Raw genomic sequence first — 18,103 nt, 5'->3', positions numbered from 1 at the left:
AGACCCTAATAATAATTGTAAGTAGCTGATGCACTTACAAAAGAATTAACTGAAATTTTAATTGCAGCTGCTATGTTTATAGAAAATTTTGTCGGAGACTATATTAGCTTTAACAAATATTGCAAAATAGGTTCTATTTAATTAAATTAAAAAATTTGAGGGACTAAACAAAAAAAATATTCACATTAAATGACAAATCCTAAACTTATATTTTGATAGTTATATAATTAACATTATAAGTAATGTATAGTTAGCTGGAATAAATAAAAATTCATCCTCACTCTTAGAAATTACAAGATATTTAAATATTAATATAATTTATTAATAATAACTAATAAGACGAGTTCAAATTTAGAATCAACTTTTTCTTTTAGCCCATTAGGATTCAAAATTATCGACTTTTATACACAGTAACTGATAATATTGATTTAAAAATAAGGTTTTATATAAGAATTATCAATTAATAATAATTTTATACATTCTTTAAAGCTTTTAATATAATTTGCAATTAAATTTAATCAAATAAACTCAAAATATTCCAGGGCGTTCAATTTATAATTCGAGCAATTAAACAATTCTGGCCAATTATGTTAACGATCAAGACTTCTGTAGACTTAAAGCGTCTCAATCGGTTTTATAAAGGCGTTACGTTATAATTGAAGAAATTTTACAACTTTAAAGAATTAACCGCTTGTTTAGAGTAATAAAATATTATTATTTTTTTATTAATTCGGGAGCTTTTTTTAAGATTAACGAATCCCATTCTGTTTGGCTACGATTATGATTTTTTTTAGATAATATTATTTTATCCTAAATGTTTTGCATCTAGAACTATGTTTGACATTGTTTAATGTGTAACATATACTACCTTTTGTAAATTATTTCGCATCACTCACTAGCACGTGTAATTTTGTCATTACAGCACATATCGAGGGCGTAACATGTGTCTTGTTATGAGATGCGAACGAAAATCAGGAGTACACGAACTTTAACTACAACCTCCTATTTACGTTATTCTTGTCGCCTCCGAAATTTTACAACTTCTGAAAGTTAAATGCTACAAAATTATCGTACACGTGCTGGATTTATGTAATCAAGAATAAGGCTGAACGTTACTCGTTCTTGCTTCCCACATTCGAAGAATAAATTCAAAATTCAAACTACATAATTTTATATTAAAAACTCTTTGGTTAATAAAATATTTATTATTATAAAAAAAATAGTTCGATAAAGTATTACAAACTACTATAAATACCTAATTTATAATGTCATTTTGATCTTTCATCTTGATAATGAGATTTCTTGGTCAAGATGTTTGTTTCCAATAAATTATAAGACTAATTACCTTAAATACAATGTGTACAAAAAAATTACCATATTATAATTTTCTATGCCATTATTTTATTAATATTCTAATAATGTATAAAACTAAAGAAATACATTATTATAGAAAAAAATATATAAAATTAAGTTGGCTTTAATCAACTGAACACTCGCTCGTTGTTTACAAAATTGGAATGAAAAATATTAAAATAAAAATCCGATTCGACTGTCTATTTTAAGTTCTTTTATAAAAAAAAATATTACCATCCACGGCTTCTCATACTGTCCAAAAATATTTTTTATTAAATAAATTATCCTCTACGCCATCTGTGATCAGTTATTAAAACTAACTAACAAAACGCTTTATTAAGAGAGTTAATAAAAATAGCTTTATATGTATTTTCTTTAGTTCCAAATTATCATTTTATTAATATTCAAAATTATTACCAAGGTACTCAGTGAGGAGGCATCAAAATAAATAAATGCTACTGACATAAATATTTTTATTTAAATTCTATTACTGTATGATACATATAGCAGGGTTCATATATATATATATATATATAAATACTAGCAGATTTTTTTTTATGTTTATATATAAATAAATAATAATACGAAACAAATATAAATATTAAATTTTATTATAAAATGACAGTTATATTACACACTAATTAAGTAAACCTAAGTAACAGTGTCTTATTATTACATACACTAATGTTGGTCCACTTTCATTATATTATATAAATAAAAGCCAACATGGCGATAATAGTCAACAACAATACTTGCTATCTAGAAACATCAATAAAATTAATTCACTAAATCTATACACTAAATTAAAATAACTATATAGGAGTAGTTAGTCACCACTTCAAAATCATTAGCAATAATTTTTTTTCATATCTATACATATAAATATAATTTGTTAATAAGATTCTGCGGTATCAATATTCAATTTCACTGCAATAAAATCTTATTTTGTAATATAAATAGTGTATATAACTATAGTTTATTGTTTGTGAAAAATCTGTAGTAATAATTAAGTACTTACTTATTTATTTTATATAAAACATCTTATTAAATAAATTAACATTAAGTACATACAAATACTTTATTTTGTAGAGCGGTATGTAACTGCTTGTTGATATTAAATGTCATTATTATGGACACTAATTGACTAATAAGTGTCTCCATCTTGTGGTAGTGAAAGGAAACTTTTTGAAAATGATTGTATTTTTCAATGTCAGTTCGTCTCAGATCGTTGGTGATGACATACGTATGTCATTATTTTGTGTCATACAGATTGCTTATCTCATTTTGTATTACGACCGCTATATCTGATAATTTTTTTCGATGAGGCATATAAAACTGTCTCGATACATGTTAAATCAGATAAATATTTCCAGATTGATATGTTTTTTACAACCAAAACATGTCAATGAGACCTTAAGATACCTACATAATACTATTCATTCCACTTATAAATTAAATTACGAAACTAGATCTGTAACTGTGTATAGTTAAAAAGCAGAGTACTGTTCCGCTAGAAACTACATCTTTCATTCAACCTGAAAGATACAATAATATATGAGAAATCATAGAAAAAAATTAACATAACACTTAAACGATAATTCCCAAAATCCTCCTGAATTATTTGAAGGTCGAAGAACGCACATTTATTCATATAAAGTTTCGCGTACTAAATCTTATATTACTTCTATTATTTAGTATGTAAGTAAAGCTGTATCCTCACCTTATCTGGCAGCTGTTCCAGTATAAGCCTGGCGGAGGGCGCCGGCGACTCCGCTTTGACGGGCAGCGCCTGGCGCGTCATGCCAGCGTTCTCGTGGGCCTCCTTAGGCAACAACCTCCACACTACAGGAGTGAACAGTTCCGCGTCCATCTTACTTGGATCCGGCTTGTCGAACAACCAGCCTACTATCATGCCAACGACTATAGTGGCCAGGAGACCGAGCGGCGCGATCCAGTGATACGATAAGCGGAATAGAGGAAATATTGTCGTCGGATCCTGTTGGAGATCATAAAAGTTTGATGATGAATTGTCACTATATCTATATATGGGTCCTTTATTGTAGTTTAAATCTGATTGTATTAACAAAAATATTCTAAATAGCATTACTTTTGATCTACTATTGTTTTTACCGTTTGAGTGAGGTTTATGGCTCTCTATACTTGAGTCGTATCGTAAATTCACTTAATCATCGGTCGTAAGTTATTGTTAAAATTAATGTGATCTTAAATATCAGTAAAGAAATATAAAATATAGACGCACTTTAGACACTAGAAAATTATTATTTTTTTACTTTCGACTTGACTGTAGCTGTTAGCTCTAATGGCTATGACAGCGTCAGCGGGAAGGGAGAGAAAAGTAGTGGAAGAAGTAGAACACTCACGATGGTCTGTTCGGGGATAAAAGTGGCGTTAGCAGAACAGGCTTCAGTGAAGTTTCTAGGGAGTGCTCTCAAACCGGAGGCCGCGGCCGCCTGGCTGCCGAGAGACACGGCCCCGGCCAGGAGAGCGCCCGCCGCGCCGCCCGCAGCCGCCCCGCGAGGACCGACCCACCAGCACGACATGCCCAGCGTGAAGATACCACAAGTGGCGCTGGCTGCGATCGCTGACAACGCAGTCGCCACGCCTTGCGTGATATCAGACATAATTTAATATCACCAGTAGTATTATTATGCGAAACATCTCATGGAATTATCGTTTTCAACTTTAATAAAATTAAAACAACAAAATAAAATAAATAAATAGGCTATATTTTATACTAATTATATAACTTCAACAAAACTATTACATAACCTCTATATATTCTAACGAAAAAAATATATTTTTCTCATTTACAATAATTTGACGTAATAAAGGTAAATAATAATTCAAGAATAAACATTTAAGTTAAGGATTTCCACAACTCTAGATGAAGCGATTGACCTTTGAGTATTAAGTAAACGTGATCAAATCCAATGACATTTTAAAGTCAAAAGTGTACTTACGTTATTCAAACTGAACAAACATTATTTTAAGTCCATTGAGAGTAGTGATGACCCCTAATAATTTTAATATTTATACCATAACCAGTAATTTATAATACATACCTATATACCCATATATATATATATACATATATATATATATATATACATATATATGTATATATATTCATATTAAAGAAGCTATAATTGTTATTGACACATTTTATATAGTTATATATAGATATATTTGTATTCATGTTGAATATAAACTTCGATTAAGACCAAATGAGCATCTTAACCTACAACTAAAACGATAGCAGACCAAAAAATTACGAACAAGGGATATGAACTCACCAAGAACACCTCCAAGCTTCTGTATGACTATCAGCATCAGGAGTGAGATGACAGCGAGGAGAGCGGTCACGGATCGAGCGAGCACTCCCTCCGCTATGGGAGGCAGACGGAGACGCAACCAGCCGTGGAGGAGGTCCTCCACAGCGACCAGCGCACACGCGTTCAGCACCGCCGACAGGGAACTGCCATTACATACATTCACAAATAAAACTCAATTAACATATAAATGAAACTAATATTTTACATACGCTACATACACATACAGAACTACATACTCTCGACGTTTCGGTTCCTTTTGCAGCAACCGTGGTCACGGGCAGACGAGATGTGATCACGGTTGCTGCAAAAGGAAACGAAACGTCGAGAGTATGTAGTTTTTAAAAATAATAAAACAACGCGTAGTAAATCGAAAATATTAGTTTCATTCAAATGAATACTCGCGAAAGTTTTGGAACTTATCACTCAATTAAGATAATATATGAAAAGGATTGATGTACATAAAAGAGTTAAAAACGCATCCGCTTAAAGCGTCCATAGATCAATGTAACAGTTATCGATTGAAGACGATTTAAATTTCAAACTACCCGCCTAAAATTCCTTAATTTAGTTTTAAATTTTATGCAATGACAGTTTTATGATATTCATACGTATACACTAGTCATTTGTTCCATATTTTTTGTATTAAAATGTATAGACCTTAATCCGGCTCCAAATACTCCAGCGAGGAATACGCCAGAGAGACCAGGCAGGTGTTGGACTTCAGCGACGTATGTCACGAACGCTGGGAGTAATTGGTCACCGACCAGGGGAGAGCCGCTGGGGTCGCAGCCGCCCTGGACCCAGGCTCCCCACGCCGCCAGGCCACACCACACGCACAGAGATATAGCGAGGATCGCGCCGATACAGAAGATGAAGAGCGCGCTGAAGAATTAATCAGCTATATACGGTATATCTCTCAAAAGTATGGGTGCGAAGTTTGAAATAAGAACAAGTTTTTAATGACAGCCTTAAAATGTTCCAATGTATTACGCTGTAAATAAGATCATGCAATATTTTATTGCATATAAAAATATGATATTAACTTAACTTACGTGATCGCCTTCCGCTTTGATGGTAAAGCTATGTAACGCTGGACCATGGTCTGGTTGACGGAGTTGAAGCAAGTCCAGTAGAGGAAACCACCGAATATCGCACCCCAACCAGTCTGACGTTCGTACGGAGAAAAGCTCCAACTAAAATGGTTTATAAGTAAAAAAAATTTTTTTGCATTCAATTTCAAGAAGAATATTTAAGGATAGTTGTTCTTTTGTTTATTCTAGTGAAAGACAAGAAAACTCTCCCAATGTTCATATGAATTATGCAATTGTCTAACACAAAACGCCGGTGACTTTGATCGGCTGACAGTTGACGTTTATTTAGATGTCAAACACTTTTCCATTTAAACGGTTTTATTAAGTTTACTCCTGCATCAAAATTCTTAGCATCTAGTCGCGACCTTGTTCACTCACGAATCCCACTTCACATAGCTCACTATTTTCACTAATGACACAGGCAAATTCTGTTAAGAAACGCCAACAACTCAAAGAATTGAAATAACTTAATTTGTTTTTTTAATTGCTTGTTTTATTTCGTCAAATTAAGTAATATATATAAGACAGTTAGACATCGATTTTCAAATTTGAAGAATTCCTAAGAGGGAAGTAGGTATTCAAGAAATTTTGTAACTTTTTAGATAATAACCATCAAAAGTTGTATTTCTTATATATAATGTGTATTCTAATTCAAAGAAACAGCGTGTATTTATTTCTTCAAACTTGTCTCAGTTCCAAACAAATAACAAGACCAACTGACAGACATTCACATTTCGTCTGCCCGTGATCACGGTCGCTGCAAAGAAACCGAAACGTCGGGACTATGTAGTCAAAATAATTAAAAAGGCATAGTACAACATGGAAAAATATTAGTTTTATTTAAATAAATACTCGCAAAAGTCTGAGATAGTATTATTGTCTCAACCTCTCTAAGAACAGGTCTTAACAAATACTACTGCAATCGACGCAGTATATGTGTTTAGTGTAGAATAAAAATTGCATTTATTCAGTTACATAAAGTAAAAATTATGAAGACTCGATAAAAATCACATATCGTCTTCATCATTGAAGAGAAAGTTTGACGGAGAATAACCAAAAGAAACCCTGAGTTCTCCAATAACCAACCCGTCATAGTTAATGCTACAGAACTAAAACAGTAATTAATCTGAAACTTTAATTTACGGTATATTATCGGTAGTAACCTTCATCAGACTATTTTCAGGTGAAATATCCAGGACAGTTCCCATACTTACTTGGAGATCTCAAGTCTCCCGGATTCGTTTGCGATGCTAACGACAGCACTAACGCCCCCGACCGCAAGCGTCCCAGCCGCCGCCACAAGTAACACACCGATAAACATGACCCCGGTCTGAACCGAGTCCGTCCATACGACCGCGCGGAGACCACCCTGGAAATACCCTGGCAGCTATATATCACGCATCAGATAAACATACATTAATATTATTTTATAGCCCAATAACATCTAAATTAAGTTGGATAAAGATGTCAGTGACACTACGTCCAAAGAAATAGAAATTTCTAAAACTTATTACGTATCTGTATTCTATTATTTTATAGTTAAAACAATATTAGAGATATAAGCATAATCTGAGGCTCCACGAAACTGGGATAGCTGGTAACGAATGCATTTATACGTTATTCATATTCATAGATTAACATGTTTTAAGAAAAAAAAAACATATATGTTTAATAATAAAATAAAACTCACTAATACTGTATAAAGTCCACATATAAGGACCATAACACCACCAACCGCGAACACATTAAAACCAGTCACTGAAAATAGGATAACAAAAAATAAACTTAAATTAAAGCAAAAAAACTTAAATAAAAGAAAAAACCGTGACATGTTTTTTTTCATACATAACCATCCGTATTAAAAGAATATACAAATAAAATATTACAAATAAATATGGACTTACACTGATTAAATGCTAAAGCAGGAACGTACACGACCATAGGCAGAAATAATACCTTAAAAAAATATAACAAAATAAAAAATAAAAAAACATGAAAAATAAAACTAAAAAACTGCCATCTTCTTTCTAATATCGACAATTTTATTGTTGTTTATTTGACCTATCTTAATATATATATATTGGTCACCCATACTACTGATTAATTTAGTTTTTTAATCTTTGTATACACATACTAACAGCCCCGACGAATCAACAACAGTAAGGTTTCCGTTTAATTGACTAATTGATCTTCGTCCACGCATACAGTAAAGCGACTAAAGTCCGGATTTCAACCCATCCTTGGCCACCAATTATATTCTAAATATACATTAACTACCGCATTGGTAACATACTTAGATGGTTTGACATGTTTACATATGCATTCATAAGTATATTATATTATATAAATTATATTTATATATAGATTTCATTTATCAAATCCTAATTAATAATAATTAAAGCTGCAAATAAATCCATCATCCATATCCTATATCCTAAGTCCCTGCTTCTCAATATATTTATCTCGTGATATACAACGTAAAATGTGAACAATATGTCTTCATTACTACTACGATGTTTAATACGTGATACGTCTAGACAGTGTCAATATAATAAGTAACAGAGATTTAATACATTAAAAATATAATAAAACAACCTGTCATACAACGATTACAATGTTAACAGTAATGACATAGTTTAAATATGTATGTCATTGTTTAACGTGTAAGTGTCGTTAAAGAATATCGAATATTCTAATAATAATTTGATCACGTGGCGTCGGACAATTGATGTTTACATTTCTACAAGCAATGCTAAGATCAAAGTCCATATCGTACAGATATTTTACCTCAATATGAATTGCTGATTCCAATACGCGTACGGTCTACCTACTGTTTGTATAGGAACAGCGGGTTAGATTATCTCAAGATCTTTAGTACTGTTCGTGCTAGACGTCAATTAAACATTCAAATCAAATATTGGGCGATAGGGATTTGATATTCAGTAGTGATGATGTAATGGAAATTCACGGCGAGATAATTACTAGTCTTAATTACGTATCCAAACTATTTTATTAGCACTTACATATAATTTTGTTTATGTATGCATATCGGATAAAATTTCTTATATTTTTCTATGTACGAATATCTCTCTTTTTATTTTATTATTTATTTTACATTAAAACAGTTTTTTAACAACAATTGTTTATTCATCCAATGATTATTCATTATCGTAATAATTGTTGCAACTGTCAAGATTATTTTACGAATTCTGCGTGAAACGACAAGCAAATAAATATTGATTGTTCGTAATTACTTTGACACTTCTTCATAATAAAATGTCTGAATATAATGCCATAGATTCTACAACTTTGTGCCATAGATTCTACAAATTTGTCATTAAAAAAAAACCATTTACGACCAGTACGTCAAGTAATAGATAACGAAATGTTAGTTTCGTTTACTCCTACAATCAATACATTAAAGTTCTTTTTAATCAAATTTGTAAACAATAGTAAATTAATGTAAAGTACTCACTTCGTCCAATAAAAAAAGCACAGACGCCACAGCCCGCACGTGCCGATTGAAACGAAGTTCAAGATACTGAAATAAATACAATGATATGAAAGTCCTCCTACAGACAATTAAAATTAATTATTATCTCCATAGTAATTGGTAATAATTTGAAAACATATCTAATTGTATATCGCGTAACAAATGACATAGTTTAGCGAGTAGAAGAGTCTCAAGTAGACATTTCTTAAAATCACCCCGTGTACCTATACCATTTTATTGGCACAGCAAATGTTGATTTTCATTGATAATAGATTCAGTCACTGCTTTATAGGAAAACAACCAAAAATCTATAAATTTCGTAATTAATTATACAATTTTATGTTTTTGCTTTTTGACCTCTTTCATTTTCTTTTCAATATAAATAAAAAATGTTTCCTAATGTGTAATCAAAATATTTCGACAACTTACTAAAGCTAGTATTAAAAACGTAAATTAAAAACTCGATATCTTAATGGTTCTTATAAACCAGAACTGCAATACTAATGTCATCGATATCTCGTTTCTCAACTTTATTGAGGTACAAAGTCCATGACTGTCAGTTCCCCCAAGATAGATTACCTAATAGAGATAATATGGAATCGCATTGATAATATAAAAGACATCTTAAAAGCAGTTTCAATCAGACATAATCAAACAGCTATTTTACTTATTTCGTAAACATTATCTACACTCGAGTGCTCCACATTTTAAGTGACGTAATGCTTAATGATCATAATTTTATCGTAAGCGGATATTTTTAGAATATTTATTCAAATTCAATATTTTTTTTTATGAGTTTAATAGTTCACATATTGACCTTGTTGACTAGATTTTTATTTTGGTCCGACTGTGATCTTTGATGGACGTGGAATTTATAGCTTCCGACTGGAACTTTGGGGGTGAAAAAATAGAAAAAATATATTGTGCCTGGAGTCCTTCCGCGAAAAAGAAAACAGGAAGGGGGCAGATATTGGTTTTTAAGGAATTTTTTGGGTTTCTGTAAGACAAACTTTATTAACATTACTTAGAAGTCACAATTAATTGCCCGAAGTGTTCGAGCGCCACGCATTCTATCGCTCTGTATCTTTTTGTCCCCACCGCCAGGAGCGTTAAACCTTTAACGCAACCTTGTTGGAAGTGGCAGAAGAAGTTTCACTTTAATTTAACGTTAATTATTAATTATTACCCACCTCATATGAGGAAGACAGTCTCAGAGTACAGAACACTGGTAAGTAGACGGTGGCTACGATCAAGCAGCTAAGAGTCACACCCACCACCACCAGCCAATACTCGGAGCCGTAATTGTAAATCTCGGCCGGAGTACCAAGTATCGTCACGCCGGATACGTAACTGGTAAACATTTATTGCTACAATTAGTTAAAGATCATGAAAAATGTTCAACTTTATTCAGACACAGCGATTCAAATGATAAATATGTAAGGAATTCATTTTATTATAATAATGGATGGATTACTTATGGTGTTTTGTTTTTTAATATAAATAAATTTAATTCCTTGAAATATCATTTGAACTTCGTAGTATAATTATATTTTAAATCCAGTCTTAGGTATTTAAATTCTAAGTTAAAATAAACATTTTATTCATACATTATTTTGTAATCAGTAATAAAATAAATATTAAATTTTAAAGAATACTTTACAGTTAATTTTTTTACAATTTCCTAATTATAAACTGTTATTTTCAATTTACCTGGCGATAAGCGACATGGCGACGGGAAAAGTGGACATAGCCTTTCCTCCGAGAAGGTAGTCTTTCAAGTCGACTACAGCCTTGCTCCTGGATCCCACCGCGCTGTACCAAACACCTCCAGCGCATGAAGACGCACATAACACCCCAAATGCAACATAGTCTCCCACGCCAAAACCACCTTCTTTCATAGTGAACGACATCCTGTTCCTTAAAAGAGTATCTAGGCTTAAAATCTGATGAAAACAAGTCGTTTTATATTTGGTAGAAAATCATAAAAAAAGTATAATAATCAATATATAGACTTGTGATAATCCACACTTTCTATGTATATTTTTTTAGCCCAAGAAACATCAATTTATTTCCATCATTCATTCACACGTACTTACTAGCGATGGAATTCAAAGGAAATGGAGAAAGAATTGAATCAGGGCTGTCAACTATTGATTATCCCATGATATTTCAACAAGCAAAACGAGTCACAATTCTTAACAGATGGGCTTCACATTTTAAAGAAGATGCGCAATTTATTTAAACAAATAAATTTAATAACCAATCAGAATATCAGAAGGAGATTGTAGTTTTAATTAATTGATGACCAAACAAAATAAAAAAATTTACATTGGATTAATAAAACAATGCGCACGAGGAAGAAATATTGAGATGTCATTCGTAAAATCAATTGAGATAGCGATAACGATGTAACGAGGTAGCATTTGATAACAAATCACGTAAAGATAATAGAGCCAAAGTGCAAGGTCGATCACCTGCCTGAAAAATTTGTCGTTTGTCAGAGTGAAATAGGCCTAAGTTCGAAATCATAATCATAAAATGAAACAGATTTCTAGTGTTATAAAATATTTCATTAAGTTATTTAGATTAATGGCATTCGCACCATATCCTTGAAAAAACATGACGTGTTTTTACGCAGATAAATATATCCACTAGGTTTTTTGTTAAATATTCATAACATTGAATAAAGTTAGAATCCTGAATACGTTTTATATTTTTGAAATAAATTAATCTTGTTTTTGTTAAAAAAACATTATTTTTATAAACAACAATAAGGTTTAGAATTAATTTTCTATTTGTTAAACTGTAGTGTGATATAAAAGTATTTTTATTGACTTTTCTTTAAACATTACAAAAAACCTTTAAATATAAAACGTATACTGTCTTAAAAGTATCACAGCTCCGTTATCTTTATATCTATTTCTTAAAACCTCAGTTTCTCAATGAAACAGTCTTGATAAAAATCCATTTGTTGAGCGTTATCGGTAGTTATTTTTTTAAATCAGTATACGACGAAAAGCAAACACTCGGATTTTATTTCATAATAAAATCATTATTCTAGTAACAAACAAATGTATTACTATCACGCTGTAATTATAATTTCGGAATTTAATTGTCTTGTTATCGTTAAAAGAAGTGGGTCTTGACAGTTTCTGTTGATAAATTAACTTAACTTAAAAGTTACCTTAAATTCAATATAGAAACAAAAATCTCTCATTTAACAGATCATGTAAGTCACATATTTTATAACATATATCTAATTATGATCATGAACTCCAATGCGTCAAACTATTAAGATATCATTTAAATTCATTAGCGCTCCAATAAAAAAAAAATCAAAATCAAATGGAATTTCATTAAAAAAAAAAAATATATTCGATAAGTTTGTAAATTGTTGTTTTTTCATCACTTCGTTTACGCAATTCAGTTATTTAGTTCAATTATTATTATTCCCATAATATATGTATGAAGGCCTGAATCCATAATTTATTCGTGCCAAAAAAAAGTAATACAATATCGAATAAAATAAACCTTGACATGTAAAGTTAAAATTAGATGTAATTTTTCTAAAGTCGAGTCCTTTAAAAAATTCTAACATAAAAAAATAATAATAAGATAATTACTCAGTGTTTGTATCCGGCATCCTTGTGTGTAAATCTACCAAATTTAACACTGATAACCGCGAAGAGCCTGTCATAAAGTCGATTCTTTCATTATTTATAATTTTTTTATTTTAAATAAAAGAATGATGTATCATATTATTCCGAAAAACTGTAACTAGTATATTCTTAACCATTAAATATTAATTTACAAATTATTCTTATTACTTGTAAGCAATACAAAAACAAATTAAAATAACATCATCCTACTGTTTCTGTGATTAGCGCATTAATGAAACAATATTATGATGTATTACATTGAATAATTATATTAGTTCTGAATAACATCCGACTAATAAATAATTAAATGTAATTGAATACATTATTAAGTGACACAAAAACTAATATCATTTACCTGTTTAATAAAATTTAATGACGTTCTATAGAGGAAGTATTATTAGGAATTCTTCGCATATATGGTATAATGCCAATGACGCAAGGGCATCGACGTAGGCGCAGATTAACAATCTCAACGAGTCATCCGGTCCTGACAACTTTCACTCACCATCACTACAAACAACTTACGACTTTATAATACACTAAATAAAATAATGAAACTAACACTGCTTCTAACACAATCACCCGCGTTTCAAATTTGCCGCGCCATGACGTCACAAGTAACTAATGTCATTGTCAATTTGCACACAACCTGCCGACAGCACAGCACTTATGTAGTGGCACTCGAAAATATTGTCCGCGAAAAATTCATTTTACACCGCGAGTGATCATGTCAAATAACATTATTCAATCGACATGCGTCGGTGGCTGTTTCGTACGAATGAATGATTTAACTTACGTATACGGTACGGAATTAGTAACACATTATTAATACAAGGAGCACACATTGGCACCCATATGTCGCAAATACTACGGCGAGCGGTTCCATATTTAGACCGACTTCAGCGCATTCTATCGGTATTCTATAAAAACATTTCAGCACAACTGTTTTATCGACTAAACCAATAAAAACAAGATGAATAGGAAGGAAGTTTTTCCAATCAGCTATATGTTAACAAGTTGTATAAAACCTTTTTGCATTTAACATTTATTTGTTATCAATCTATATGTAACATCAAAACATGTCAAACGGAATGTCGATTTTGATATTGTATTTTTGATTGTAAAATGTATTTTTAAAAACTGAAAGAAATAATGCCTCCGAAAGCGAAAGAGTCTGCAACAAAAAAGCCGGTCCCTCAAGTTCTTCGTCCCAGTATTAGCGATTCCAGTCTAAATCAAGTACCCGATGATGCGATTGAAGGTTCGTTCTTATTAAAAGCGTTTTAAGAATAGTCATGACTTACTTAAATTGAATTACATACAATTTCGTTAAAATTCCTCTAAATGTAAGTACATAGAAAATGTCGTACACGAACTTTAAACATAATATAGGTGTAGTCGAAATATAATATCATTATAACTAGTTTACGTTTTATAAAAATAAAACTGAATGTCATTGATAGTTATGTAATATTATAATATTGATAGGTCTATAATATGTATGTAGGCTACCAAGAACGTATAGAAACCGGAATAGAATGGACTCTATTGGAAGATGCAGTCCGTCGACACAAACAGAAATGCACTAGAGATAACATTCCCGAGATAACATTTTCTAAAGCTTTTAAAAATAAAATTAAGCACAGCATTCTCAACGGATTCATGGAACCTGACGCCAATTTACAAGAACAATGGGAAGTTTTTGTACCTATGAAAATGTGGGATATCGAAAAGTTTGCTAATGACGAAGGAAAAATATGCTTTAAGAGCTCCAACAACCTCACCGATGACATGTCTAAATTAATTAAAAGATCAGTGCTGTTTGGTGATAAGAAAACACTTAGACGGGACCTTAAAAAGATCAACGTATTGAGAGTGACGGATTCTGAGGTGATGAGTTTACGATAAATGTATTATTTATCTAAACATAAAACAGTTACAATATCTAAGATATAGAAATAGAAATCAAAATTTTGCAGATGACAGAATTAGATAAGTCATTGATGGAATTTGATAACCTCGTCACACTCAACTTATGTGGTAACTATCTCACCGAGATAGATGCTTGTACACTTCCGCAAGGATTACGGATGCTTGAATTACAGGCGAATCATATAAGCAATTTAGTGCCATTTGTTGAAAATTTACCTACCAATTTGATTTACCTAGGGCTAGCAAGGAATTTTTTGGACAATTGTAAGTTATTTATAATTATAATACAAGTATATAAAATGTCTTATTTACTCCACTAATATAGTTACTAGATGTATTATTATTTCAATTAGATGGCCTCTACCTAAACTTGTAGGAAACTCTCTTAAAACATTATAGTATGCGAGTGGATTTTTTTCCTTAGTGACTTTTTACGAAGCTCCAAAATTTTCCACAGCTAGTGTTGAAGGAATAAGCAAAGGGCCTCACTACCTTACTGTTTTGGATATCTCAGACAACGACATCTGTGATCTCGACATGGTACTAGATGCTTTATCGACTTTACCAAGTTTGACCGGACTACACCTTGCCGGGAATCCATGCTCGGTAATCTTGCTGTTTAACTAACAATCCTATCGATAGATGGCGTTGCAAACTAATTGTAAATTATTATTTTTTGTAATAGATGTATATATAGTTTATACGTTTAACTATCTATACCTTCCATGAAATCATTCTTAAAACCTTCACAACTAAAAAAATTACAAACTAAACAAAATTTATATTTAAATATTAATTCCCTTTAAAAGTATTCAAAATTTTATATACCTGTACCTAAATTCAAGTCTCTATGGAACTGTACCACTAACAATAAGCCGTACAAATGTTATAAATTAGAAAATATGGACAGTTCATAACTGAAACGACAGACAAATAATGATATTTAATATGAATTTAGGTACGTAGAGCGTTGAAGAAGCACATCGTATATTTTTTCTTCTGTTAACATCGTGGGAGTTAAATTGTAATTAAAAGCTAGTATAGCTTTTTTGTATTGGTCAGGTGTGCGCAGCGTATGCACGTTCAACACTGATAAAGCTACCCCGTCTTCAATGGCTGGACTATAGGGAGGTGTTAGTGACGGATCGTCCTTTGGAACCTGTGGAGCCTCACCCGGATGACTTGCGATCAGCTTATTTCACATTCACCGTCTTCAGAATTATATCAGCGCCTCAACCACCAAAGCCTGACAAGGTTATATTACTGAATAGCGTTTATCTGTCGTCTATTCTAGCGTTAGTAACCTTAATATGGTTTATCACCAGTAGCAATTTTATGCTAGATTACTTTTGAAATGTAAATAAATTCACTTTTTTAAGATTTCGTTAATATCACTAGGGTGCTGTAACAGCTTTTCATGTAGAACTGGAACTGCCATTACTGGATTCTTCTAGAAGACAATTCTTGATGTTTAGAAATAACGAGTCCTTAATAGAAATGTTGCCACCTCCCGAGGACGAAGAATGGCCGTCAACAAAATTTTCTAGATCATTGATTAAATTAATTGAGAGTAAATCAGCAGTAGGTTTGTTTGTTTAAACTTTACCTACATTGTAGGAATTTAAATTTTTCTTAATATTTCAACAAACTTCGGTATTGAATGTGTTTTTAAGGATTTTATTTATATGGACATTCCTTGTATAGGGTAGTGGTTGGACTGATCGATAAATATTTTAAGATCCTTTGAACCGATACCGACAAAATTCAGATATCCAGCTAATCACTAATATTCACTTAATAAAAATATATATAAAATATTTTTAAGTTGGTTTAATTTTCGCGTTCGATTAATTTCACTTAATCAGTGAAAATACTTCGGTCTTTTAAGAGTTTACTAACTTTCTAGAACCTGAAACGTCCTCCCACGAATCAGACATTTATAACAGACTGACGACGAAAAACTCCCGTGAGATCATCCATTACACGATATTTGAGAGCAACAGAGTACAATGGAACAAACTCATGAATTTCCAAGAACCGACCATAAAAATCTTCTGTCCGAACCTCAGAGCGCTGAGAGATACATTTCGCACAACCATCACCCTGAGAGTCATCTATTCTGTGGTAAATAGAATCGTTATTTTTGCTGTCACAAATTATATGTAGTTTTGAACTCAACTTCCAAAATCTTATAGTTTTTTTTCCTAAAAGTTGTACTTTCTATCGCGTTATATTTAATTATAACGTTTTGAAGTTTAATGTTTTCTGGTTTTATTAAAGACTATTGAATTTGATTACATTATATTACAAAATTTCCACATGATTTAATAATTTGTTAGTCAAATTATATAATGAAAAAAACTTATATAACAGCCTAACAACATTCCAAACAATGTTTACGAAAACAATTTAAAAAAAGAACAGTTTTAAACTTAGAACTGTTTTATGGTATTAATCTTTGAGAGGTTTATAACTTATAATAAATATTTTTTATAATATATCAATCTGTTAAATAAATTAACATACATACATTTCTTACAATTATAATAAGTAAATCCATAGACAACCACTGGCAAACAAAGCAAGCCAGACAAGAAGAGCGCTCAGAATCTGAAGCCGCCGGGTGAGCAGCGTGTGACCCTCGCCACAGTGAAATGCTCCTTGAGAAAAGTGGACTGGAGTCAGCCCAGCCAACACTTCCACTGGGACGACTCGCTGGGGACCGACGAGGCTATACACTGGGGAGACGGGGACCTCTCTGTAATTACATACAATATTATTGTCTACGATTGCAGACGATTTCTTATATTTTTTTTCTCTATTTAGCCAGTCACTTCAATTCATGTTGATAAAAAATACAATCGTAGTCTATGGTGCTGTAATTAATCGTGTGAACCGTAAACAAAAATTTTCGTTCATAAAATAATCTTTATTTCTGTAATTTCTGTATACCAGTATTTCAGCTGATATCATTATGTTTAAAATATAACAGGTATTACAATATACTCTAGCGGCTGTGAAAACCACAAAAGGGAAACCTGATTCGGACCCCGGCTCCACCAAACAGTACCCACCAGATAACTTCACCTGTCACTTTGGATTCGGTATAGACACTTTGAAGGCGTAGAGCTGAAGATTTTTTTATAAATGAATCTTTATTAATTCGCAGTTTGATTTCTATTATTCTTCAAATAAATATTTCTAAAATTAAACAGGAATTAG

The 18,103-nt window shown here is 31.7% G+C and overlaps 2 protein-coding genes across 3 annotated transcripts; one reads left to right on the top strand and one right to left on the bottom strand.

Moving 5' to 3' along the window:
- Positions 1-1,946: 1,946 nt before the first annotated feature.
- On the bottom strand, positions 1,947-13,830 carry LOC116779412 (sodium-coupled monocarboxylate transporter 1-like). The gene is made up of 13 exons (XM_061523479.1): positions 13,305-13,830; positions 11,001-11,207; positions 10,481-10,640; positions 9,273-9,338; positions 7,702-7,753; positions 7,488-7,555; positions 7,012-7,166; positions 5,759-5,899; positions 5,364-5,588; positions 4,668-4,849; positions 3,735-3,976; positions 3,074-3,349; positions 1,947-2,888 (listed from the first exon to the last, which is right to left on the bottom strand). Exons 2-13 carry the CDS (start codon positions 11,198-11,200, stop codon positions 2,880-2,882), a joined length of 1,776 nt encoding a protein of 591 aa, XP_061379463.1. The 5' UTR covers positions 11,201-11,207; positions 13,305-13,830; the 3' UTR covers positions 1,947-2,879.
- Positions 13,831-13,848: 18 nt separating this feature from the next.
- On the top strand, positions 13,849-18,093 carry LOC116765383 (uncharacterized). Of its 2 annotated transcripts, none has more exons than XM_032654855.2 (9): positions 13,849-14,210; positions 14,457-14,839; positions 14,929-15,145; positions 15,339-15,487; positions 15,944-16,135; positions 16,280-16,466; positions 16,788-17,005; positions 17,444-17,641; positions 17,874-18,093. In XM_032654855.2, exons 1-9 carry the CDS (start codon positions 14,102-14,104, stop codon positions 18,006-18,008), a joined length of 1,788 nt encoding a protein of 595 aa, XP_032510746.2. In that variant the 5' UTR covers positions 13,849-14,101; the 3' UTR covers positions 18,009-18,093. The 2 variants fall into 2 exon arrangements, with proteins under 2 accessions (XP_032510746.2, XP_032510747.2); XM_032654856.2 differs by having other exon boundaries at positions 14,438-14,839.
- The last annotated feature ends 10 nt before the right edge of the window (positions 18,094-18,103 follow it).

The sequence above is a fragment of the Danaus plexippus genome, chromosome 2 (genome assembly GCF_018135715.1).
Source record: "Danaus plexippus chromosome 2, MEX_DaPlex, whole genome shotgun sequence".
Taxonomy (NCBI): Eukaryota; Metazoa; Arthropoda; class Insecta; order Lepidoptera; family Nymphalidae; genus Danaus; species Danaus plexippus.
Note: the sequence above shows the minus strand (reverse complement) of the source record. Positions and strands in the feature narration are given on the sequence as shown.